We start from the raw sequence: 27845 nt of genomic DNA, 5'->3' as shown, positions 1-27845 counted from the left end.
TAGTTGACCATATAGTTGTGGATCTTGATACACTAATCTTAAAGCATCTTAGCCCCCTGTTTTCTAATAGTCTATGCACTTCCGCTTAACTTTGTCACATCCTGGAAATTGTCATAATCTAGAACAGGGGTCAGGAAACTACAGCCCTTGAGACAAATCAGACCACCATCTGTTTTTGCAAATAAAGTTTTACTGGAACACAAACATGCCCATTTGTTTACTTACTGTTTATGATGGCTCTCCAGCTTCAACGGCAGAGCCAAGAGGTTTTAACAGGAACCGTATGGCCTGCAAAGCCACAAATATTTACTATCTAATCCTTTACAGGAAGTTTGCTGATCCTTAATCTACAACACATACTCTGATCCCATGTGCATATTTCTCACTCCTTCCCTACAAGGTCTCACTTCCTTATCCTAGGACAACTGCTTTTCTACCTCAGAGACCTTTCACATCCTTTTTTCCTGATCTTTCAGTCACTCCATGGCTTTTCATCCTTTTCTGTCAGACTTTCATGGTCAAATCTCCTTAACCATTCTCACCAGGCCCTCCAAATCTTTGTATTTTGGTACTTCTATATGTCACCTATAAACTTTTATGCTTGACACTTTCCAACTATCCTTCTTCTTTTCTTTCTGCATCTAGGTTGCTCTGTACTGGTGGAGAGTTAACACAACCAGGCACACTGATAAAAGTACACATTCACAGTATTCAGCCACAGCTGGATCCTCACTGCTAGTCTGGGAACTTTGACCTGTCCCTGGTCAGTGCCTTTCCTCAGCCCACAACTGATGTCCCAAACACCCACAACTCTCCTCTAACCCAATCCTATTCCCCTCACATCTCTTAGAAGATAGCATTGTCTTGCTTGCGGCGAAAACTGAAGAGACTAGGTAGGAATGTTCTCAGCTTTAAACTCAGACATGAACAGAGATCTCAGTAGCCAGGTCTGTCTTCACCTCTTTTCTTCCAGGCTCTGCAGAAGGTCATCCCTCCACCAGGGCTTTTAATCTTGACCCTCTGGTCTTCACCTGCACCAACACCTTGTCCCATTGGTTCTTTTCTTTTCTTTCTACTTTGCAACCTCTCCTAGAATATGCCACAGAGAATGTGCAGGCTCAAGCCTTTCCCTTCTTGAAGAAACTTGAGAAGCTGTCCTCTCTACCACTCCATACCGGTTCACGTGGGTCACTCAGTAAAAAGAGGCCAAGTATGAAGCAGTATTCCATTTCCTTGCCACCACAGAGAGTCATTTGGACTTAGAGTCACTCAGGCTTCCAAAAGCAAGATAAAATTTCCTAGCACATTCTTGACCTGAAATTCTTTTCATCATATGGACTATTTTGTGGCAAATTCTCCCAAATGTAACAATATTTCTAACTTCAACTTGACATTTAGAAGGTAACACAAAACTTTAAATATCCTGGGGAATCTGCTAATTGACCTTTTACAGAGAGCATGTATCATAACTGTGGCTCTAACAAATGGCATGAAAAATGAATAACATCTAGAAATGGCTATTTGTTATTCATGATTTACTCTTTAAGGCTTTCTTGAACATGACCTGATGAATTTATGTCACGTTTTATACATATAAAGGCTGAGAACTTAAATATAGTGGCACTAGGTCAATGCTCCTAAGAATATTCTAAGCATAGATCAAAACATTTTTTTGTGAAAACAAACTGGCAAATTAGGCCCCATTTATCCTCTTTCACACCATGACCTGGGGTGAGTTCTAAATTCTAGACTTCAGGTTTTCCATTTCAAGAGCACGTGATCTCTAAGAAACTACCCAGTTGCAAGACTCTACATTCTTCAAAGAAAAAAAAAATACATATATGCTAACTTTTAATTCTCACAAACTTTAACGATGTAAAACATACTACAGTGCTGTGACATCTCACAAATATTTACTCTTGCATGCTCATTTCAAGGGCAGAAATTATAAGTGTGCTGTACTTTAAGAAACTAAATCTATAAAAGAAATGAATTAAGTTATTTACAAAAGGACTGTGCTTTATAAAAGGAATTGCTGAATGAATTAAAATGAGTATACCTCCCTATTGATACGAAATATTTTAAATTTCAGTCAGATCAGTATGTAGTACCGTTGGTAGAGACGGCCCTCCTCTTTGCTTTGTACGTACCTCCATGAGCGATTCCAACGTCCTTTACTGACTGGTTTGCAAAATCAACAGTGAGGTCTGTATCCCAAGGGAAAAGACCATGTTTATCAACTATTATCTGCAACCCCATTGTAGACTGGTTCCTTAAAATATGTTTATCGAATGAATCAAAGCATGACAGCTCTATAAATCAGAGCATTACTGCAGGTTCATTAGCCTGTTCTGCCCATTTATGGAGAATAATTTTGGGGGGGAGGGTTGAAGTAAAGATCGGAGTCATTTTTAGAATGAAATAGAAAGAAGGTCAATCTAATTGCCAGAAGGTTCCTTAACCTGAGCTTGGTTTTTAAACTGCTAGAGACTAAAGCAGACAATTGGCAAACATTCAGTCCACAACCCAAACGAAACTGGTTAGTAATTGTGATAACTCACTTCCAGAAACACCAGATAGAAGGGCTAATTTCCTTGAAGCCTGAAGAAGAAAGCCACATTAAGAGAGGGCCCTCTTTTAAATCACATCCTGTGAAATTTCGTAGTAACAGGATATTATGATATTTAGAGAGAATTTGTGGTAAATAAGTGTGCCCAGAATTCATGCTATTGTTCTCGATTGTGGATACTTTCACTGGGGGAGGTTCTATAAGGGCCAGCGATGCTGCTGTTTTAGAAATTGCTAGGGAACTGAATGCAGAGCGCACTAGACACTCTAAACAGATGGGGAAACATAAAATCTAGATAATAATTGCAATTAGAACCACATAGTTCATTTCTTACTAGTTGAAGGGAAGGAAGATGTAAGTTTTCAATCTCTGACCTTTTTAGAAAGGGAGAGAAATAAGTGTTCACGTATTTAGAAAACTAGTCCTGAAACTTTAAAATGCTTCCAATTAAAGTAAAAAAGAGCCGAATAAGAGGCAGCTTAGTGTCTGAGGGCGAGAAAGGACGGCCCGTTTTCATTTCATCAGTTGTTGACGTGTTTCACACGGGCACCAGGGGCTTAACCGGACGTGCCCTCTTCTCTCTCCTCGGCACATCTTTAAAAAATTGATTTGGGTTCATTTAGAACATTTTTAGTTTCTACTCTGAAGTCGAGTGTGAACTCAGCCCTCCAGAAAACGGTCCATTTGTTTTTAAGTATATGTCATTCAACCCAGTGAGCTGGAGCGTCGGGGACTGAAAATGCCTGTCTGGCGGGCCGAGCGTGCAGTCCGCGGTGGCGAGTGCAGCCGTGAGAGCGAGCCCCTGGCTCAGGCCCATGTCCGTTCCCTGTGAGGAACTGTGTTCACTCGCTCGTTCCTCGTGCATGGATTTCACACCTGACTTTGAGCGATAATGGCACTCCGTGGCCCATGACAGCTGCTCTTTCCCTACCACCCCCTCCTCGCTCCTAACTGCCCTGCTGCTCTCGGCAGGTGACTTTGAACCAAATCTAACCGGAAACCACCCTTGGGGGGGTGGGGGGGATGGAGGGGGTTTTTTGAGGGCCTGACAGCCCACCTTGCTTGTAGCCCGCTGCAGGACTGGGGCTCTCTGTGAGTACTTCGAACAGAACCTGCCTCCTTTCTTGGCCAGCGTGTGGATGTCAGGTGACCCCTCTCCCTTATTTGGACTGTTAAGTAGGGAACTTGTGAGAATTAAAAAAAAAAAAAAAAATTCTGGGGAACTTAAGTAATTGCTTGGAAATTATTTTAAAATCTGGAGAGCTACTGGCACTGACTTCGTGAAGCGAGTCGTGGCTCACCCCTCCATGAAAGCTGCTCTGAGATTGCCAGGGTCTTTGTGTTGTTAACTCTGGGCACTTTTCTACTCTCAATTTATTATTCTGTGATAAATTTTCCTACAGTGGTTCCCTTGTTCCTAGCTTTTCCTTACCCCTTAACACTACTCCCTTTATGTTTCCTCCTTTCCTCAGACTGCTGCTTCTTAGTGTTTTCTGTCCCCTCTTGGTCCTTTCTGCTTTGCTTTTGCTCTTTGCAGTGTCCCTTCCCTCTGTACACTTGTGCTGGGAAGCATCACCCTTGTGTGACTTTACTGTCACTGACACGCTGAGACTCCATGACCTTTTTCTCCAGTTTATTTCCCTTCCCTAAGTGGAGGCCCATATTTCCAACCGCCCAGCTCTCTGGATATTTCATAAGTACCTCAAACTCAACACCCCTAGAGCTCGATCTTTGGGTTTCCTGTGAAACTGACTGTTCTTTTGTGTCTCACAATTTAAAAACCTGAGTGTGATCCAGAACACCCACATTTAAATAGCCCCAAGTCCCCCAAGTCTGTCCCCAAAGTGCATGTAGTTCCTCCGCTCTCCATCCTTACTACTTCTCGTCTTAGCTCTTCCAACCATCTTCTAACATGTCCTCCTGCCCCCAGACAAGTTCCACTCCATCTTCTCTACTGCCTTAAATCTCACCTGATCAGATCTCTCCCCTCTTTAAACTCTGTAGCAGCATCCCACTGTATGATGAAGATAAAAATCCTTGCTATGGGACAAGCCCCCTCTCTTATCATGGCAGTCTTTTCTTGCTATTTCTCCCCAGGTGCCATGGGCTCCAGCCCGTCCCTATGACCGGCAGGAGTCAGAGGAGGACATACTCTTATGTCCTTTTCCCATATCGTTTTCTCTGTCTGGACTATTACTTTCCACCTTTATTTTCCTGCACATTTGCTTCAAGACGCACATTTGGCGTCACCTCCTCTGTGAAAGTTCTTGACCCTAGCAAAGTTAGGTCTATCACTATGCTGTCAGAGGCTCACAAAAGTCTACCGTTATTACTGCCCATCGCATTATATCTCTAAGGGTTCAGGGTATGTTTGCCTTCTCTCACTGCACGGTGACCTTCTGAAGGGAGAAATTTTTGTCTTGGACATCTTTTATTCCTAGTGGTTTCCATGTTACCTGACAGACAGGTGTTCAAGAAATACCTGCTGAGTAAGTAAAGTGAAGAGTAAGTGTCGCTTACGTTGACAGCAGGTTTGCTGGTTCTCTCTACGGTGCCATCACACAAGTTACACCGTGTCCCCCATGTGTTGGTCCAGGAGATCACAGGGTTGAGGCTTGAATCAAGCTGTGAGTTAGTCCTTATAATTCATGGCTCTCTGATCGAATCCATATACAAATGGTCTTTTTTCCAAATATCTGGAACATAGTCCTATTTCTCATCTCTTCCCCTTAGAAAGTGAAGCTAAGATTCCCGAGTCAGATGCAGAAGATTCACAGCAGTAAAGCCTGCGGATTAAAAGCAATTACAAGCTCTTGCTCTTCGGTCTGCTCGTAAAGGGGGTAAACTTAACCTGTTTCTCAGAGTAGGTTTCTTTCCTTCCATTCCTTTTTAACATTTACGGCTACTGTAGGCTCTAATTTCTTGTAACTGTCTAATCTTTTATGCATTCTTGGACTGGTTCTCCCATTTTATCTCAGAAAAGTTCACAACAAACTCTCTAAAGGGGAGGTAAAAAGAAGAGAGCTCAGTCTGCCAAGCCTGTCTCTTCCAGTAGGGCTAAGTATTTTCCTATTATGCTACACGGACCTTTGGTTAACATAGTTAAAAACACAAATCTCAGCTTCAGCTTTGCAATTATAAAATGGCATGTATGTGCGTATGTTTGCATATGTACATGTGTGTATTTAGGTAAGGAAATGTATCATACACACAAACACACATTTACATGCAACTTTTTCGGTCAATAAATTGAGAGTAAGTACACAGTTTTACATGTTATTTTATTTATTACCACCATTTGAAAACTCTTTTATATTAAAAGAGCCTATTTTATGTCCTTGTGATTGTATTTGTATAAACACTGATGTGTCCCTAAAAAGCTCTGTAACACACATTCCTGTTATGCATTTCACTAGGTACACTTACCTGATAGGAGCTGCTGATATCTGCGTAGTGCTCCTACCATTACCACTTTTTTTTATTGAGAGCTTGCTGATATTTCAAGGCATAGGGTGGGTAGGGAGTTCCTCATTAATGTCACAATTTGGATCACAGTGACAACTGTAAGAGCATGACACTGAGGCATACTTTCTTTGATTAGCATTGTACTATTTTTAAATATAATGGCAAATTCTTAAGAGTGAGCACCTCATAAATATCTTTCCATTCATGGAAACCATAATCATAAATATTGCCTCTTCTGAAACTTTCTAGAATTAGAAAATAAAAATTTAAAAGCAAGTCAGGGTATCCCTTTTAGAAGACATAACATTCTTTGATTTCTCTTTCTGCTGCTTCATTACTGGTATATAGAAATGCAACAGATTTCTCTGCATTGATTTTGTATCCTGCTACTCAAAACAGTCTACACATTCAGTGCAATCCCTATGAAAATACCACCAGCATTTTTCACATAGGTTGAACAAAAAAATCCTAAAATTTGTATGGAACCACAAAAGACCACAAATATCCAAAGCAGTCTTGAAAAGGAAAAGCAAAGCTGGAGGCATCACTATTCCAGACTTCAAACTATATTACAAAGCTGTAGTCATCAAGACAGCATCATATTGGCAGCACAAAAACAGACACAGATCAGTGGAATAGAATAGAAAGCCCAAAAATGGACCCACAACTATATGGTCAACTAATTTTTGACAAAGCAGGAAAGAATATCCAATGGAAAAAAGACAGTGTCTCCAACAAATCATGTTGGGAAAACTGGACAACAACACACAAAAGAATGAAACTGAACTACTTTCTTACACCATACATGAAAATAAATTCAAAATGGATGAAAGTCCTAAATGTGAGACAGGAAACCATCAGAATCCCGGAGGAATACACACAGCCATAGCAACTTCTTGCTAGACACGTTACCACAGGCAAGGGAAACAAAAGCAAAAATGAAATATCAGGACTAAATCAAGATAAAAAGCTGCACAGAGAAGAAAACAACAAAACTAGAAGGCAGCCTATGGAATGGAAGAACATATTTGCAAACAACATATCTGATAAAGGTTTAGTTTCCAAAATCTAAAGAACTTATCAAACTCAACACCCAAAAACCAAATAATCCAGTTAAGAAATGGGCAAAACACAGGAATAGACACTTTTCCAAAGAAGACATCCAGATGGCTACCAGACCCAGGAAATGATGCCCACATCACTCGTCATCAGGGAAACACAAATCAAAACCATGATGAGATACCACCTCACGCTTGTCAGGGTGGCTAAAATTAACAACACAGGAAATAACAGATGTTGGTGAGGACGAGGAGAAAGGGGAAACCCTCTTACACTGCTGGTGGGAATGCAAACTTGTCTAGCCACTGTGGAAAACAGTATGGAGGTCCCTCACAAAGTTAAAAATAGAGCTATGCTACAATCTGGCAATTGCACTGGATACAAAAATACTGATCTGAAGGGGCACATGCACCCCGATGTTCATAGCAACATTATTAAAAATAGCCAGACTTTGGAGAGAGCCTAAATGTCCATTGACTGATGAATGGATAAAGATGTGGAGATGTGGTGTATGTGTGTGTGTATCTGTGTGTGTGTGTATACATAGATACATACACACATGTATACACATACACACATATGTATATGTAATGGAATATTACTCAGCTATCAAAAAGAATGAAATCTTACCATTCACTATGATGTGGATGGAGCTAGAGTGTATTATGCTAAGTGAAATAAGTCAGAGAAAGACAAATACCATATGGTATTCCACTCATGTGCAATTTAAGAAAGAAAATAGATGGGGTGCAGTCTGTTAGCATCTGATTCTTGGTTTTGGCTCAGGTCATGATCTCAGGGGTCCTGGGATCGAGCCGTGTGTCAGGCTCCATGGTCAGTGTGGAGTCTGCTTGAGATTTTCTCTCTCCCTCTGCCCCTCACGTTTGTGCTGTCTCTAAATAAATAAATAAAATATTTTTTAAAAAAGAAAATAGATGAACATATGGGGGGCGGGGAACAAACCATAAGAGACTCTTAAAAATAAAGAACAAACTAAGGGTTGATGGAGGGAGGTGGGTGATGGGTATTAAGGAGGGCACTTGTGATGAGCACTTGGTGTTGTACGTAAGTGATGAATTACTGAATTCTCCTGAAACCAGTATTGCACAGTATGTTAACTAACTGAAATTTAAATTAAAAAAAAGAGGATCTAAAACATCCTGCCCCCCCAAAATTAGTATATCAACTACAAATCATCCAGATCTAGCAGATGTTTCACAAATACTCCACTTCCAACAGAATATACATTCCTTAAGTACACAAGGAACATTGTCCAGGATAGATCACATGTCAGGCCACAGAACAAGCCTCAATAAACTTAAAAGATCTGAAATCATACTAATTAGGTATGTGTTTTCCCATAACAGTGAAGTGAGCCTGGAAATCACTAACAGAAAAAAATTGGGGAAATTCATGAATATGTGAAAATTAAATCACATGTCTTAATCCAGTAGGTCAAAGGAGTCACAAGGAAAATTAGAAAATTCCTTGAGATGAATGAAAATGAAGACCAAACATAGCAAATAGGGGATGCACGTTCAGCAGTGTTCAGAGGGAAATTCATAGCTCAACTTCCTGCAGTAAAAAGGAAGAGAGATATCCAATCAAAAAGCTAATCTTCCACCTTAAGACAGGAGATGTGTAAAAGAAAGAAGGAGCAGTAATCAAAAGGGTCTGAAATGGGCTAAGGAGATGGAATGGAATGAAAGCCCAGATAGAGAAGAAAAACAACTTCTCTTTGTAACTGGAGCAGAGGAAAGTATGATTGCTTCTGGGTTTGCAATAGGAGTATAAAGTTACCATCTTTACCACTTCTGTTTTCCGTGTGAAGGTGGACTTGCGGTGAAGCTGGCTATGAAGTGACTCGAAGGACAGAGCATTGGAGATTTGAAGAATAGTCCCTGTGTAATGTGGTTGGAAAAGTCCTTGTATGGAGTTGACCAGAGAAAATTAGGAGGCACGTCAGGCCGTGAGGCTGCTTTGGAGGCTGGTAGCCGGTACTAGAGAGAACTGCTGGTCTGCCTGTGGTGTGATTCCCTCAGCTGCATTTGGGTCTGTGGGGAAGGCATAGAAAAGGCAAACGTTTACACTCACACATGGCTAGGATTTTTGCTAGGCGGGTGAGATGGAAAGATAAATTGGCAGGGAAATTTAGAATGTTGAAATGCTAGGCCACCATCAGTAAGCTAGAGAAGGATGGAACTAAAGAAAGTAAAAAGCCAGTGAGTAGGGAACAAGTAGAGGCATGAGCCCCAGTGGCCAGGAGGTCTGACAGCTCATCGAGCACAGGGAATCTGTTCCGTTTACTGCTGTGGCCCAACCCCCAGCATAGTGCCTGGCACATGGTAAGTGGAAAATACCTGCCCTGAGCCAGTCGCCAGGGCAGAGCCGGGATCGTGGGTCAGCAGCTGGAAGAGCGGGAGGTTGTGGTCAGCGTCGGGTGAGTGCGTGATGACGGGAGGACGCAGAGCCCGAGCAGTGCCACCTCGTGAGGTCTGACCCGCACGTGTCATCGGTTCTCGGTAACTGTGAGCCTTCAACATTACTTTTTTTTTTTTTTTTTTGGCCTGTTACAGGAATTACTTATTTTTAAAGATATAGAGTCATTTCTCTAGCATTGGATGAGTCAGCCTTTCCCAAATAAGTATCCTTTGAAGCCACTGGAAAAATCAGGGTTAGATTCCTCCTCACGTGGGGGGAAGAAACCAACAAAGTCCTGGTAGGAGCTCCTTTCTTTCCGGATTAGCCCGTGGAGTCGTGAAAGCCGGAAGCTCACAGGACTTCTAACGCTCCTGTTCTGTTTAGTTTGCTTAGCACAGGTGTGGACCTTTTTATATTTGCAATGCTGTATCACCTCTCTAAAGTATGGTGACCTTTCAGTCGGCTGTCAAAGGCTCTGTTTTGCTTTTAGGACAGACATACCTCGTTTTCCCGTGCTTCGCTTTACTGCATCTCACAGAATCTTGTGTTCTTTACAAATTGTATTTTTGCAGCAACCGTGCATCAAGCGAGTCTCTCGGCACTATTTTTCCAGCAGTGTTTGCTCACTTCGTATCTGTCATCTTTTAGTAAATCTCACAAGAGTTCAGACTTTTTCATTACTATTTGTTAGGGTGATCTGTGATCAGTGATTATGACTTGCTGGAAGCTCGGGTGATGGTAGCATTTTTTAGCAATAAAGTATTTTTAAGTTAAGATATGCACGTTGGTTTTTTTAGATATAATGCTGTTGCATCCACAAGAGACCATAGTATAGAGTAAACATGACTTTTGTATGCACTGGGAAACCAAAAAATTCATTTATTGTGGTATTTGCTTTATTGCATTGGTCTGGAACCGAATCCGCAGTATCTCCAAGCTATGCCTCCCGGGGTCTGGTCTCATTTAAAATTAAGGATGGCTGTTTGCAAAGGAAAAGTTTACAGAAGGAGACTGAAATGATAATCTTGTTTTTAAACAATGCCAGTGTTTTCCCATTCAGCTAAATTAATCAAAGACTTATTTTGATTTTGAGGATTCGCATCTTTTTTTGGATGACTGGCAGTAGTACTTACCCTGTTTCTCCCCCACACCCCATCGCATAATTACTTGTACACAGTCAATAATAAGTCTGTGCTGACTGATCTCTAATTGTAAAATAAGCAGTCCTCTGAAATGCCCTTCCCTCTACCTCTTTGCCTGGTAAATTTCTTTTATGATCTACTTCAAGTATCTCCTCCCAAACTATCCCCACCTCTTACAGGCAAATGAACAGGCCTCTGTCCTTAGAGTAGTTCACCCTGATTTCTGTTACACTGCCTTTATTTATTTGTGTATCTGTACCTGTCCTTGCCTTTTATCTACCCAGGAGCAGGGACTTTGTCCTATTCATCTTGGTGCCTGCAGTGCCCTGAGTGTGCCTGCCATGTTTGAGGTTCTCCAGAATTGTCTGGCAAATGAGTTTGACAGCAAGAAAACACATTTACCAGTGCTTTGTAAACTTAGGTTGGAAAACCCTGCCCTCTAAAGGATTTTGCCTCTTTACAATTTTCTGCAGTTAGGACAGTGCTGTTAATGTGAGCCATTGCTCACATAATTGATTATGGCTCTGTGATCCAACCAGTAGATGTAATTAACTTAGAGAAAAGTTAGCCTTTTTTCCTTTACCAACTTATTTTAAATTAAGCACAGCACATAGTTGATACTCAGTGTAGATTTGTTAAGAGTACAGATGTCCTACCAAGACGTTAACAGTGACCATTGTTGGGGTGGTGGTATTTTTGTTTTTAACTTTTTTCATCAGATGTAATGTTTTTCTTTTTGAATTTTCTATTTCATTATATATATTGGGAAATGTATTTCCTACTTTTAAGAGATAGGGTACATAATGGAGACAGTTAAGAGAAATAAATGCTTTGGTACAATTTGGAACCACTCAGCTGGGTTACATTGGGCCAGTCCATGCTTTGATAACAAATTTCAGTGGCTTAGAAAAGCAGATGTTGATTTGCTGAGGGACAGCTGGGGATCTTTTACAGCCAGTGTCTCAGACCCAAGCCTCCTCCATCTCAAAGCGGCTTCCACAGTTGCTGTAGCCAAGGGAGGGACAGGTGGGGGAGACCTGCCAGCTCCCAGCAGCCCCAGCACATGTCCCTTTGCCATGGCTAAAGTGAGTGCCATGGCCCCAAGCTCCCTGCAAAGTATAGTGGAAAGTGCAGAAGAACGCCAGTTGTCTCTAACGTGACGTAACTCTTTATCTTACAGTTACTGTAATGACTGTATGTTGGATCCAGACTGTGGTTTCTGCTACAGGATGAACAAATCAACTGTCATTGACTCCTCCTGTGTTCCAGTTAATAAAGCGTCTACGAATGAGGCAGCCTGGGGCAGGTATGTCACCTCTCATATACCATAAGAGCATAAAATACAATTTCAGAGTGAGACCTTTTTTGTTATTGATCATATTCCCTATGCTATACATTTCATCTGTGTGACTTATTTATTGTGTAACTGGAAGTTTATACCTTTTAATCCCATTTACCTATTTCCTCCATCCCCCAGCCAACATCCCTGCAGGCAACCTCCAGTTTATTCTCTGTACTGAAGAATGTGGTTTTTTGTCAATTTGTTCATTTATTGGTTTTTAGATTCTGCGTGTAAGTGAAATCATGTGGTATTTGTTTCTCTGACTCATATCACTTAGTATAATACCCATGAGGTCCACCCATGTTGTTGAGTAGTATTCCGTTGTGCGTACACCACATCTTCATCCAGGCATCTGTTGGACACTTGGGCTGCTTCCGTATCTTGACTATTATAAATAATGCTGCAGTAAACATATGGGTACACGTATCTGTCTTTTCAAACTGGTGTTTTTGCTTTCTTTGGGTAATTACCTCATAGAGGAATAACTGGATCACATGGTAGTTCTATTTTTAGTTTTTTGAGGAACCTCTGTGTTTCCCCATAGTGTGCTGCACCAATTTACATTCCCACCAACAGTGTACGGTGGTTCCCTTTTCTCCATGTCTTCATCAGTACTTGTTATATCTTATTTTCTCATACTAGCCACTCTGACAGGTGTGAGGTGCTATCCCGTTGTGGTTCTGATTTGCATTTGCCTGATGATTATCGATATTGAGCATCTTCTCGTGTGTCTGTTGGCCATCTGGATGTCTTCTTTGGAAAAATGTCTGCTTAGGTGCTCTGCCCATTTTTTTTTCAACTTCAGATTGGTTTTTGGTATTGAGTTGTGTAAGTTCTTTATATATCTTGGATGTGGACCCTTTATCAGGTATATCATTTGCAGATATCTGCCCCCATTCACTAGGTTGTCTATTTGTTTTGTTGATGCTTTCCTTTGCTGTGCAAAAGCTTTGATCGCAGGGATGCAAGCGTGGCTCAATATTCATAAACCATTCGTTGTGATACATCACATTAACAAGAGGAAGGATAAAAACCGTATGGTTATTTCCATAGATGCAGAAAAAGATCTGACAAAATGCATATGTTCATGATAAAAACTTTAAACAAAAGTGGGTTTAGAGGGAACATACCTCAAACTAATAAAGTCTACATATGAAAAACCGAGAGGTAATATCATACTCAATGGTGAAAACTGAAAGCTTTTCCTCTAAGATCAGGAACAAGGCAAGGATGTCCACTCCCACTACTTTTATTCAACACAGTACTAGAACTCCTAATTGCAGCAGGCAGACAAGAAAAGGAATTAAAAGGCATTCAAATTGGTAAGGAAGAAAACTGCCATTATTTACAGATGACGTGATACTATATATATAGAAACCCTAGAGACTCCACCAAAAAAGCTCTTAAAACTGATAAATGAATTCAGTAAAGTTGCAGGATACATAATCAATATACTGGAATCTGTTGCATTTTTATACACTATTAACAAAGTAGCAGAAAGAGAAGCTATTTACAGTTGCATCAAAAAGAATAAAAAAACCTTAAAATAAATGTAACCAAGGAAATGAAAGACCCGTACTCTGAAAACTGAGACAATGGTGAAAGAACTCAAAGATGACATAGACACACAGAAGGTTATATCATGCTCATGGATTGAAAGAATTAATCTCATTAAAATGTCCATACTATCCAAACAATCTACAGATTCAGTGCAATCCCTATCAAAATACCAATTGTATTTTTCACAGAGCTAGAACAAATAATTCCTAAAATCACAAAGGACTTCTAAGAGTCCAGGCAATCTTGAGAAAAAGGAACATAGCTGGAAGCATCACAATCCCAGATTTCAAGGTATATTAGAAAGCTGTAGTAATCAAAACAGTATGGCACAGAACTAGACATACAGATCAATGGAACAGAGTAGAGTCCAGAAATAAACCCCTGCTTTTATGGTCGATTAATGTATGACAGGGGAGGCAAGAATATACAATGGGAAAAAGAGTCTCTTCAATGAATGGTGTTGGGAAAACTGGACAGCTACATGCAAAAGAATGAAATGGGACCACTTTCATACACCACACACAAAAATAAACTCAAAATGGATTAAAGACCTAAACGTGAGACCTGAAACCATAAAATAACTAGAAGAAAACATAAGCCATAATCTGACATCAGCCTTAGCAATATTTATGGATATGTCTCCTAAAGCAAGGGAAACAAAAGCAAAGATAAACTATTGGGACCACACCAAAATAATAAGCTTTTGCACAGCAAAAGAGTAAGTCTTATTTTTAAACTTAGTGAGTGCATTTATAGTCAATGACTGCAGTTCTTTTAAACTAGTCTTTTAAACTGATTTTCACAACTATATTGCTTTGCAGCATATACTGATAAAGGCAACACTGATAACATTGCAATTGTGTGTTTCACAAACTTAGAGTAGAAAGCACTCAAGCCTAGACTTTAGGAAATCCAGATGCAGACCCAGTTCTGTCCTAGGCTTTAGAAGGCTGGCTCTTGAGACAGATATTCCTGTATATTTCCAAGGCAGTTTCTCCCATTGCATATTAACTACACCAGTAATTTTCAAACTCTGAAACTTAAAATTCTCAAGTCAAAATGAATTAATATCTCTTTAAATTCTTTCATGCAACTATTGTTTTTTTTGAGTACATTCCTGGAATTTAGTAAAATTAAGCAAAGTAATGATAAAAGTTGGTAATCATTAGCATGTAACCAGTCTGGGAAGCTATAAACTCTTATCTTTTTGACAGATTACATTGGTTTGTAGTAGGCACATAAATGAAATATTGTATAGAATAAATATTCCCCACATTTATGAACTATTCATATCCATGGACACAGGAAATATGTAAATATTATTTGATATGGCCTTAACCTCTTATGTATTCTAAATTCCCATAAAAAGAAAAATAATGCTCTCATTCTGTCTACCTCACAGAACTGATGAAGGCAATGAAATCTGTTAATTACTTATATCTCCTAGAAGGTATAAAGTATAATGTATCATTATTAATCATTATGCTGTTGTCATTAATCATTTTATTAGGGAATTACTGCAAAGAAGTAGAAGTAAATTCTATGGTATTTGACTGAAAATCTAGACTACATTTTAAATATACTAATTACAAAGAAATATCTAAAGGAAATGCAATTATTACTTAAAATGAAAACTTGAGCTTCTTTTAAAAGCACCCAGTGTATAATTTTCATCAGCCAAGCTTCATTAGTGAGTTAATTGATTAAATATTTCTGGATGTAATGCTTTTCAGTTTTAACCCTTATGATTCTTTTTTCAATAGATAAATACTGAAAGTTTGCTTTTTAGAATTATGAATATGTCATGAAATCTGTATATGTACTTTCCTGTACTTCACAGAATTAACTTAAAAACATATTAGAAATGTACACTAGTGATAAGGGGACACTAAAATTAGGCATTTCTCTCATCCTCAGTAGAAGGTCTAGAGGTCAGCGGCCTCAAAATAGGAGTTTTGTTCTTACTGTTTGCAAATAACAGATAGTACAACTTTTTAATAGAAATGTATATTGCTTCTTTTATGTTAACTTATTCTTACATTTTATTTATATGTTTAGAGCATTATTCCTTGAGTATACTCACTACTAGAGAAAAGTGAGGCACAGATTACCTAGGGAAAAACATGAAGAACTAAATAAAATATGCAGAGAACTTTTATGTTTGTAGAATATTCTTAGAATAATTTCAAATTCTTTACCACTCCCCTTCAAAAAAAGACAGTTTTCGTCACTTTTCTCTGTCCCGAGTGACAGGCCTCCTCTGACTTAGCCACTGTGGTTGGCTGCTTCAATCTGTGTTAGAAAGAAGGCAAAAAAAAAAGGCAGAATAGATTCTAATTTCAGCCTTTATCATTTAGCTTGTTTGTCAATGGCACCTGGACAGTCTGGGCCTCCCTCAGCCCCACTTCTCATCTGTACAATGGGAATAATACACTTGTTGTGTTGAACAATATGGTTTTTATGAAGATTATGTAAGAGTGTATCCGAAGACACTTTTAAATGTAATACCTTGTGTAAATGTTAGTGGTAAGTATCCTGTACTAATTGTTTTTCTTAGATTTGTCAATAACACATTTTCTAGATTAGAATAAGCTCCTAACAGGTGCGCATTAAAATACCTTCCATTCATTTGTCTGCCTCTTCATCCACCTCCCTTTCTCCTGGCTCTCTCTACACACAAAACCATAAATAATCTATTCTGGAGCTTCAAACATCCTGACTCTTTAAAAGTATTGCTAATGAGGCAAACTTTCTTAATGTGCTGATTCAGTATTTGTTTCCTATAATAACAACATTTTCACTCTGTAATTAGCACACTAAAATAGCTAGATAGAGGCCCTATTTGGCAGTTCATTGTTCTAACTCACACTGAATGCCTGGTTTATTGTATTCATTCAGCAGAGATATTTTTCTCAAAGCTGCACTCTGATGCAACACCCAGACTGTCTTCCCGGCATCCCACTCCTCTCCCACACGGAAGTCCTGCCCATCTAAATCCCTTGCTGTCTACCCTAATACCCATTGTGATTTCCCACCTCTATGCCTTTCCTCACACTGTGCTTTCGGTCTCGAATTTACCCTCCTTCTTCCGCCTTCTGCCTGACATTTTTTGCCTAGATCACATGTCACTTTTTCCTTGCAGTCTCTCTGATTAGCCCCAGGAAACGATCCTTACGAAATCCCACGTTTGCCCTTTAGCAATTGCATGCTACCTTATACGATAGTGACACTGTCTTCTATGATAGTGACTTGGGTTTGGATGTGTCTTTGCTTCTAGATTATAAATTCCGATGTCTGTATCGTGCACTGTTTTTAAAGATTTGCATTTATTTATTTATTTGAGTGAGCACAAGTTGGGTGGGGAGGTAGAGGCAAAGGGAAGCATACTCCCCACCGAGCAGGGAGCCTGAGATCATGACCTAAGCCAAAGACAGACGCTTAACGAACTGAGCCACCCACGCGTCCTCATGCTGTTTTTAATCCGCTGGTGCCTTGTACATTCAGACATTCAACAGTAATTGTTAAATGACAAAATGGAAAGGTTGCCATCACTGGAAAATAAGGGTTTGAAAGTACTGCAGTTCCAAATGGGAGGTGTTCCAACTTGAGTGAAATCTTCTACGTTGATACTTATTTCCAGGAAAGAGAATCTCTAAAAGAAAAATGGGTGATGCAGTTTTAATTAACAATGTTAAATGTTTACCTGGTACTAATTAACACGCTAAAAAAATTTAAAAAATAAAACTTAACCATGTCCTTCAAGTACATGCATGCTATATATTGCATGTAGTTGTGCTACATGAAAAATACTTTTTAAAAATTATTTTAAAATAATATTCAGAATTTTCACTGGTATACAAGGGAAGCAACGTATTTATGGTGACAGTGTAAGATCAAGTTTATTATGAAATCAGGCCAAATGGCTAAAAACAGGATTTTACCTTCATCACCTTTTTTTTTTTAACTGTTAAAGGTATATATCCATTTTGCATTTAGAAAAAGAAATTTATTTTGTAATTAACAAACTATATCAGTATCTTAATATATTCACAAATGGGATTGTTGTTTTTATTATTCATATTAAGAATTTAAAATCCACAAGCTATGCTTCTAAATTAATAATTAGTTCAAAATTAATTTTTGCTAGCATACATTTTAGAGAAGTAGAGAGAGAATCTAATACAGGATATTTTAATCCATTTTGGTTTTTAAATTACACTTTCCTTCATGTCTTTACTTGAATAGAAGTCCTCAGGCTAGATAATCTCTTCAAGGTCTACAGCTCTACAGTATGTATTTGTAAGTTTCATGTATCCGTAAGTAATTCACATGCCTCTGGATTCTTCTTTTTTCAAGCCCAGAAACTTAGCCTAACTCTTGGATTTAATGACTTTATTACAGAATGATGCTGTTTATGTTGCAAAAAACATTTCTGAATAATTTACCTCCCTCCTCCATGTTAATGTGTCCAATTTCGTAGTCGACATTGAATTGTAATAATAAACACATTTTAACAGTTTTATCCAAGTAGTAATACTCATAATGTGTTTGACTACGCTTCATCTTAGGCCCCAACTGTACATTTCTAGTCGGTCCTTGTTCCTTTTATGTTTTTAAAATTATTCTTCAGTTCATATTTCATTTGAAAAGGAGTCTGTCAGTTATTTTTCAGTAAAAAAGACTAAAGAAGACTATGAGACTTTTTTAGGGTAAGGACAGGGCCAAGGCCAAGGCTTGAATTGCATGTGCTTGGTAAGTAGAAAATAACATTGCCAAGTCTCAGTTCCTCAAATAATGGTGCATTTAAGCAGAAGATGTGCTGTGGCAGAGATGGAGTCTGGGGAGGTTGGGATTTATCAAAAAGGGGGTCGAGGGAATGATGAGGAAGGAAAATGCATGACTGGAGCTGATACTGGAAATGTGAGTTTAAATCCAGCTGTCAGCTTGATTTAGGAATTTTAATTTGATATTTATAGGTATGTTTTATAGGTATGGAAAGCATACTGCCAGTGATTTTAGGTGAATGACTTTATGTGATACCTGGTTGTGGATAAGACATGGTATCACATGGTGAGATACAGTTCTCTTCCAAATATTCCTAATATATTAAGAAAATCAAAGCAAATTATGTTGAGTGAAGCAAGTTATATTGAGTGAAATAAACCCAGTCTCTAAAGGTGAAAGAAAGAAAGAAAGAAAAGAAAGATCGATCAGTTGGCACTAGTGTGATTTTAACACTTGGCAGGAAACATTATCTAACTAGAAATTATTAGCATTGTGTTTTCTTTACATAACTATCTTCTATTCTTGGCAAGTGTGGTTGATTGTATTATTGTTCAAAATATCTGCAGCACTAGCCAGGGAAGGACTAGGTTTTTCCACATGACTTGCTCTGGCCAAAGAAATGCGAGTGGAACCAATCCACGCCACTTTTAAGCCGAAGCTTTAAGAGTAAGGATTTGTCATGTCCTCTTTTTCTTCTGGAGTAAAGTTGGCAATGTCCCAGAATAGAAGGTGTTCCATTAGCTTTGGTCACAGAATAAAGAAAATGTGGAGTAGAACTGTACCTGACCTCATATGGATCTGTGTGAGCATATGACATGGTAGCCCTACATGGCACTGGGATTTGGGGCTCTTTTGTTAACTCTGCATAACCTCTTCTCTTCTGACTGAGAAAGCAAGATAAGCTGTATTCCACAGTGGAATTTTCTTTATGTAAGTTTTAAAAGGAAGCTCATTTTTAAAAACTATTAAGTAACAATACAGGAAAACAAAAAATATGGTAAACAGTCGCAAAGGGGGTTACTCAGTGCCTTGGTTTGGGGAATACTACTATAGGGGTAGAGGGCTATTAAGATTTTTAAGTAGGGACTAATGTGAATGGCTTTGGATTTAAAAGATAAAATCCTGGTCGAAAAAAGAAGGAAGAATTTTTAAAAGAACAGGTAGAAGGAGGGTAAGGCAAGGCATTTGGAAATCTAATACAAGGAATGTGGATGGCTGATATCTGCATTTTAACATGTTATAGGGGTGCCTGGTGGTGCAGTCGGTTAGGCATCTGATTCTTGGTTTTGGCTCTGGTCATGATCTCATGGGTCCAGCTCTGCGCTCAGAGGGGAGTCTGCTGGAGATTCTCTCTCCCTCTCCCTCTGCCCCTCCTCCCTGCACGTGTGCTTGTTCTCTCACTCGCGCTCTCTCTCTCTAAAATAAGTAAATCTTTAAAAAAATAAAGTAAAATACTCCTACATATTTTATTAAAGACATTTAAAGGAAAGATTACTCATGTTGCTGTGGATACAGAAAGGACAGCATTCGAAATCCAAATACTCTCAGAAAGTCTCCTGCTAGAGAGCATGTGTGAACCTAAACTCCAGTTGTGCCAGTCAGACTTGCTGCCTCAGTACCCATCATTAAGGTCCTTCCTACTCTCATGGTTTCAGTGATAGCTTTAAAAAAAAATCATCAAAATAGTTTAAACCCCTTAAATCTAGATTTACGACACGTACCGTTTTTACAGTAACAACCACGTCGTACCATTTGGAATTTTCATGGACCTGCATGAACCAGTGCCCATCGGAATTCCTGTTGTTTCCAAACAGTGCTAAAGTGGCTGCCTGAAAACCATCGAAACTTAGTTGTTCTGTCCTGGGATTTCGAGGAAGAGTTCATTGTAACACCCTTGACTGTATTATCACTTGTCCTCTTATGATGAGTGCTGTCTTATTTTATCCAAGAATGTTATTTTTAAAATAAACAGTCCCAAGTGTTAGCCAACTTTATTTTCATTTCAGAGGTGCCTGTGCCCTAGAACCCTCTGAAAAATACAACAAAAAAATGTATTTTAACTTTCTGTCGTTTATTTGATATATGAGTTTTGGGGAAAAGGTTGGATATAGAGCTGTTCTGCATGAACAAACCCATAAATATTAATATTCTTATGCTTAATTATTGGTATGTTGAATTTTATAACAGAATTTAAATTCAGTTCACACTAGTAAGGCATCTGTAGCTAGAAATACAAAGAGGCTTTTTGTACTTTCATTTTAAACATTAGTATTTGATATTCTGCTACGTGCTGTTAGAAATATATTAAAAATACACAGACATTACTTCAAGATTGATAATCTAGGACAGATAGGTAGCAACATTTATACAAGTATACTTTAAAGTTACTCTAAAGAAATTGAAATTCCTTTTATAAGTACATAAAGAAAAATATTTGCCAAATATACTGCTTAGGGTCAAGGACATTTAGAAGAGAAAGTTTGCGAAAATAAGTTTTAGAATGTGCAACATTTAAAAAAGCAGCCCTAGCTTTTAGGAATCTCAATTAATGGAAGGCTTGAGGAATGAAAGTTTGTGGCAAACTGTAGGACAGAGTATTTCAGATACAAAATATGGACTGTAGGTATTTGCAAAATTATGTATTCCTACCTTAGAAAATATTTTTAAATGTGTTGAATTCCTTCTATCACAATGGCTTACTTGAACTGCCTGTGACATAACTGAGGAAAAAGTGTCCAAAGTATAAAGTCACTTATAAATCATTAATTTATTTTATGAGCTTTTAAAGCTCCTGAAAATTTATTAACTTTTTCAGCTTTATTGAGATTTGAATGACAAAATTATATGTATTGAGTATGTACATCATGATGTTTTTAGATGTACACAACCTGATGATTTAATACATGTATGTATTGTAAAATGCTTACCACGATCCAGTTAACACGTCCAGCACCTCATAGTTACTGTGTGTCCAGTAAGAACATAGAAGACTTACTCTCAGCAAATTCCAAGTATTCAGTACAGTAGTATTCATTGTAATCACCATGCTGTACGTGACATCCTGGAATTTGTTCATGTTGTAACTGGAAGTTTGTGCCCTTTGATCAGCCTCTCATTTCCCCACCTCCCAGCTGCTGCAACTACCATTCCATTCTCTGGTTCTGTGAGCTTGACTCACGAGCAGATCACAGTCTTTCTGCATCTGATTTATGTCACTTAGCATAATGACCTCCTAGTTCATCCACGTTGTCACAAATGGTAGGATTTCCTCCTTTTTTATGGCCGAATACTATGCCATTGTGTACACACGTGTATGCATGCACGCATATACACACGTGATATTTTTTTATCCATCTGCTTGTGGACACTTCAGTTGTCTCCATATCTTGGTTCTTGTGAATAATGTTTCAAGGAGCATTATTTTTCTTGACAAAAATTTCATTGGAAGCTTAAAAATGAGATTGCTGTGTGATGCATGGACACCCATTTATTAAAGCACTCAGGCTGTCAAAACTTCTAAAGCATCAGGGATGTGAAACTATTGTTCCTGTAACTATACTGTTTTTTGTTTGTTTTTCCTGTGGGTGCAGCCTGGTTGATTGGTAATGGGAAATCAGCTTATTTGTTTTAACATTGAACTTTTAGGAAATTCTTGATTATGCAGGCCTATTGTTATTTTTTAATTATTTGGCTTAGGAAACAGGTGATCACAATTCTGCTCAGGAGAATCAAGGGATGAGAGAAACCGACAGTGCAAAGTCAGCATTTTATATGTTAAAAACATCTGAAACTTTTCTACGTCTGTGTCAGGCTATAGTTACCATCTGAGGGAAAATGTGTATGAAACTTAATTTCTACATTTTTCTGCCGATTTAATTATTCAACAAACATTGACTGAGCTCTTAATGACCTAAAATAGGATTGCAGAGCTTGATATTCCTAAAAAATTGGAGGAGATCAACCAAGTCAAACACATGCAAAAACGAATTTCAGAGGTGTTTACAAAGCAGAAAAATGCCCTTGCCCTGCGCAGTGTCACAGAGCTACTTTTAGTAACACCAGAGTTAGTAACACAAAGGATGTATTTGCCCAGAACATCTCCTTCCCTGTAATCGAGCTATTATTGTCAGTTCTTTATCGATTCATAAGATATCTAATACTTGGGAGCAAATACTTCTTGGTCTGTGGTTACAACTCTGCTCCTTTAAATAGGGATTCAGAAGGTACATTGAAATATTTCGTGTCTTTTATAGTTAAACCAGGAAACATATTTAGGACTGCTGTTCAATTAAGTCTGAGGAGGTTTTTTCTTTCTTTCTTTCTTTCTTTTTTTTTTTTAGTTCCAGAGGTAGAATATAGTGATTCATCAGTTGCATAAAACACCCAGTACTCATTACATCAAGTGCCCTCCTTAATGCCCATCACCCAGTTACTCCAGCCCCCACCCATCTGCCCTCCAGCAACCTTCAGTGTCTATCCTGTGATTAAGAGTCTCTCATGGTTTAGGAGGGCACATATTGCATAGTGCACTGGGTGTTATACGCGAATAATGAACCATGGAACTTTACATCAAAAACTAGGAATGTACTGTATGGTGACTAACATAATATAATAAAAAATTATTATAAAAAAAAAAGTCTCTCTTGGTTTGCCTCCCTCTCAATTTTCATCTTATTTTTCCTTCCCTTCCCTTACATTCATCTGTTTTGCTTTTTAAATTCAACATATGAGTGAAATCATACGTTTTTCATGTTTCTCTGACTCCAAGTCTGAGGACTTTTACGTGATTATTTCTGTCTGCCCTGAGCCAGAAAGGAGGCAAGCTCTGGGATACCACGTTAGCGTAAAGGAGGAATGTTTTTCTCTACCCATCTTAGGTTCTGGGCTGGGCTCTGTAATAAGACAGATTAACAAGAGAAACAGGTAAACTAGACAGATTCTGCTTTCCTTTATTTGGCCAGGAAAGGAAAGGGGGATCACAAACCCAAGGGTGTCACTTGGGTCAGAGGAGTGACCCAAGGAAGCTCTCCAGCAGAGTAGGGGTGCACAGTCAACTAGGAAGCATGGGTAGATGATAAAGAGCTGGACAATGTTACCACAAAGGTATCCACATTGGAAAGACAGAAGAAACTAGAGGAAAATATAATGAAGATAAAATGAGACAAGCCTAGAGAAGTTCAAGGAAGACACATCTTGAAGCCAGCTCAGCAAACATTCTGGGACCATAGTCAGCCTTTGCTGGAGTGTCCTCAGTTGTCCATCTCTCCATTTCTCCGGGCTGGGCAAGGAACTGCCTTTGAAGTAAACAGAATTGCCCCAGGTATATTGGCAAGGTCCTGATTAGACTGACAGCTTTGAGCTTTTCTTACAGACTTGGTGTTTGGTGTCTCTATACCCTAGATATAGATATTTTTAAAATTTACCTATTTAAAATATTTATAAAAAGCTGAAGATGAAATAGTCTATATATCTTTTTGATGGATTCCTGTCTTATGTCGAGGTCTTTCATCCATTTGGAGTTTATCTTTGTGTATGGAGTTGAGAGAGTGGTCAAGTTTCATGCTTTTGCATGTAGCTGTCCAATTTTCCCAGCACCATTTATTGAAGAGACTGTCTTTTTTCCACTGGATTTTTTTTCCTGCTTTGTCAAAGATTAGTTGCCCAAGGAGCCGAGGGTCCATTTCTGGGTTCTGTATTCTGTTCCATTGGTCTGTGTGTCTGTTTTTGAGCCAGTACCATGCTGTCTTGATGATCACAGCTTTGTAGTACAGCTTGAAATCCGGCATCGTGATGCCCCCAGCTTTGTTTTTCCTTTTCAGCAATTCCTTGGCGATTCGGGGCCTTTTCTGGTTCCACACAAATTTAAGGGTTGTTTGTTCCAGTTCTTTGAAAAATGTCATTGGTATTTTGATCGGGATGGCATTGAAAGTGTAGATTGCTCTGGGTAGCATAGACATTTTAACTATGTTTATTCTTCCGATCCATGAGCATGGAATATTTTTCCATCTTTTTGTGTCTTCTTCAATGTCTTTCAAGAATGATCTGTAGTTTCTAGAATATAGATCCTTTACATCTCTGGTTAAGTTAACTCCGAGTAACGTATGATTTTTGGTGCCATTATAAATAGAATGGATTCCCTAATTTCTCTTTCTTCAGTCTCATTGTTCGTGTATAGAAATGCAACTGATTTCTGAGCATTGGTTTTGTATCCCACCACATTACTGAATTGCTCTATAACTTCTAGTAGTTTGGGGGTGGCTTCTTTTGGGTTTTCCATATAAAGTATCATGTCATCTGTGAAGAAAGACAGTTTGACTTCTTCTTTGCCAATTTGGATACCCTTTATCCCTTTTTCTTGTCTGATTGCTGTTGCAGGGACTTCTAGTACTATGTTGAATAATAATGGTGAGAGTGGGCATCCTTGTCGTGTTCCTGATCTTAAGGGAAAGGCATTCAGCTTTTCACCATTGAGAATGACATTTGCTGTAGGCTTTTCATAGATGGTTTTTATGAAATTGAGGAATGTTCCCTCTGTCCCTACACTCTGAAGGGTTTTAATCAGGAAAGGGTGCTGTATTTTGTCAAATGCTTTTTCTGCATCAATTGAGAGGATTATATGGTTCTTGACTCTTTTCTTGTTGATATGATCTTTCACACTGATCTATTTGCAAATGTTGAACCACCCTTGCATCCCAGGTATGAATCCCACGTGGTCATGATGGATAATCCTTTTAATGTACTGTTGGATCCTATTAGCTAGGATCTCGTTGAGAATTTTGGCGTCCATATTCATCAGGGAAATCGGTCTGTAATTCTCCTTTCTGATGGGGTCTTTGCCTGGTTTGGGGATCAAGGTAATACTGGCCTCATAGAATGAGTTTGGTAGTTTTCCTTCTGTTTCTATTTTTTGGAACAGCTTTAGGAGAATAGGTATTATTTCTTCTTTGAATGTTTGGTAGAATTCCCCAGGGAATCCATCTTGTTTTTCGGGAGGTTTTTGATCACTACTTCAATCTCTTCATAATTAATCGATCAAAATCATAGAGGAGAACATAGGCTGCAACCTCTTTGATATTGGCCACGGCAACTTTTTTCATGACACATCTCCAAAGGCAAGAGAAACAAAAGAAAAAACGAACTTGTGGGACTTCATCAAGATAAAAAGCTTCTGCACAGCCAAGGAAACCGTCAAAAAAACTAAGAGGCAGCCAGTGGAATGAGAGAAGGTATTTGCAAATGACACTACAGATAAAAGACTAGTATCCAAGATCTACAAAGAATTTCTCAAACTCAATACATGGGAAACAAATAATCAAATAAAAAAATGGGCAGAAGATATGAACAGACGGTTTTCCAATGAAGACATACAAATGGCTAACAGACACATGAAAAAAATGTTCAAAATCATTAGCCATCAGGGAAATTCAAATCAAAACCACATTGAGATACCACCTTACGCCAGTTAGAATGGCAAAAATTGACACAGCAGGAAACAAATGTTGAAGAGGATGTGGACAAAGGGTATCCCTCTTACACTGTTCGTGGGAATGCAACTTGGTACAGCCACTTTGGAAAACAGTGTGGAGGTCCCTTAGAAAGTTAAAAATTGAACTACCCTATGATCCAGCAATTGCACTACTGGGTATTTACCCCAAAGATACAGATGTAGTGAAGAGAAGGGCCATATGCATCCCAATGTTCATAGCAGCATTGTCTACAATAGCTAAATCGTGGAAGGAGCCGAGATGCCCTTCAACAGATGACTGGATTAAGAAGTTGTGGTCCATATATACAATGGAATATTACTCAGCTATCAGAAAGAATGAGTTCTCAACATTTGCTTCAACATGGACGGCACTGGAGGAGATAATGCTAAGTGAAATAAGTCAAGCAGAGAAAGACAACTATCATATGATTTCTCTCATCTATGGAACATAGGAACTGGGATGGTCGGTGGGGTAAGAGGGGGATGAAGAAGGGGGGGTGATCAGAAGGGGGAATGAAACATGAGAGACTATGGACTATGAGAAACAAACTGAGGGCCTCAGAGGGGAAGGGGGTGGGGGAATGGGATAGGCTGGTGATGGGTAGTAAGGAGGGCACGTATTGCATGGTGCACTGGGTGTTATACACAACTAATGAATCATCGAGCCTTACATCGGAAACTGGGGATGTACTGTATGGTGACTAACATAATAAAAAATCATTAAAAAAAAAAAAGAAGATGTGGTCCATATATACAATGGAGTATTACTCAGCCATCAAAAAGAATGATTTCACAACATTTGCAGCAACATGGACGGGACTGGAGGAGATTATGCTAAGTGAAATAAGTCAAGCAGAGAAAGACAATTATCACATGGTTTCACTCATTTATGGAACATAAGAAATAGCAGGAAGATCGGTAGGAGAAGGACGGGAAGAATGAAGGGGGGGGTAAACAGAAGGGGGAATGAACCATGAGAGACTGTGGACTCTGGGAAACAGACTGAGGACTTCAGAGGGGAGGGGGTGGGGGATTGGGATAGGCTGGTGATGGGTATTAAGGAGGGCACATATTGCATGGTGCACTGGGTGTTATGCACTAGTAATGAATCTTAGAACACTACATCAAAAACTAGGGATGTACTGTATGGTGATTAACATAATAAAAAATTATAAAAAAATTTTAAAATTCAAAAAAAAAATAGTCTACATAGCCTTAAATATTATTATCTACTGTGCAGAGATCATTCCTTTATGAATGTGCATGCAAAGTGCTGTGTCTTTGTGTGATGAAACCCCTGGGCAGTCATCAGTTACTTTCCTCAGTTGGCTTCTAGAAACATTTCATGTCCTATAGTACAGCATCTTCATTTCAGGCAAGACCTTGTTTCCTGCATTAAGTGAGGAGCTAATAGAATATAAATGACTGGGTGTTACATATCTGTGGGGCAGATGATCCACAGTCAAAAGCTGGCAGAGCCCCTCCTCAACAGGAGGAGGCACGGAGCTGACCGTCCCGTGGCTTTACCTCTGACCTGCCTCAGCGGGCAGCCTCCTCATCCTGCCCCCACACACAGACACCACCCCCAGTATAAGCAACACACAATTCACTGGTTGTAAGGGGTATGATTCTTTAAAAAGCGACTCTCTAGCCCTTCTGAATTTGTTCTGAGTACTCCTGAGATGTTCAAGGAAGTTTGTGTTTTCCCAAATACAAGGAACTCTTTTACAGATTAGAGATTGAATGAGATGGTCTGTGTGTGCAGCTGTTTTAAAACAAGAAGGATAAAGTCACTCACTACCTACATATTCTTTTATTACATTTTTTTTCCCTCAAGGTGTTTGTGGGTCTTGGCATTCTGGAATTGGAAATGGGCCAAACCATATTGAAATAGAACTATGTTCGCAACGGATAAAATAAATGATCAGGCGTCCCTAGTGCATTCGTTATAAAACAAGTTCAAAGCACGTGATCCTCTAAGCACTTTTATTAATGTCTTTCAAACTCTTAAATATA

General features: G+C 38.9%; 1 protein-coding gene across 1 annotated transcript in view; it reads left to right on the top strand.

Moving 5' to 3' along the window:
• The window catches only part of SLC2A13 (solute carrier family 2 member 13), a 352860-nt gene that overhangs the window by 268456 nt on the left and 56559 nt on the right, over positions 1–27845 (top strand). Inside the window, exon 7 of the mRNA XM_026502097.4 lies at positions 11837–11962. Coding sequence (XP_026357882.1) covers positions 11837–11962 — 126 coding nt within the window. The remainder of the gene's footprint in view (positions 1–11836; positions 11963–27845) is intronic.

Source organism: Ursus arctos, unplaced genomic scaffold (genome assembly GCF_023065955.2).
Source record: "Ursus arctos isolate Adak ecotype North America unplaced genomic scaffold, UrsArc2.0 scaffold_26, whole genome shotgun sequence".
NCBI classification, from domain to species: Eukaryota; Metazoa; Chordata; class Mammalia; order Carnivora; family Ursidae; genus Ursus; species Ursus arctos.
The sequence above is the reverse complement of the archived record's forward strand: the minus strand, read 5'-3'. Positions and strand labels throughout refer to the sequence as shown.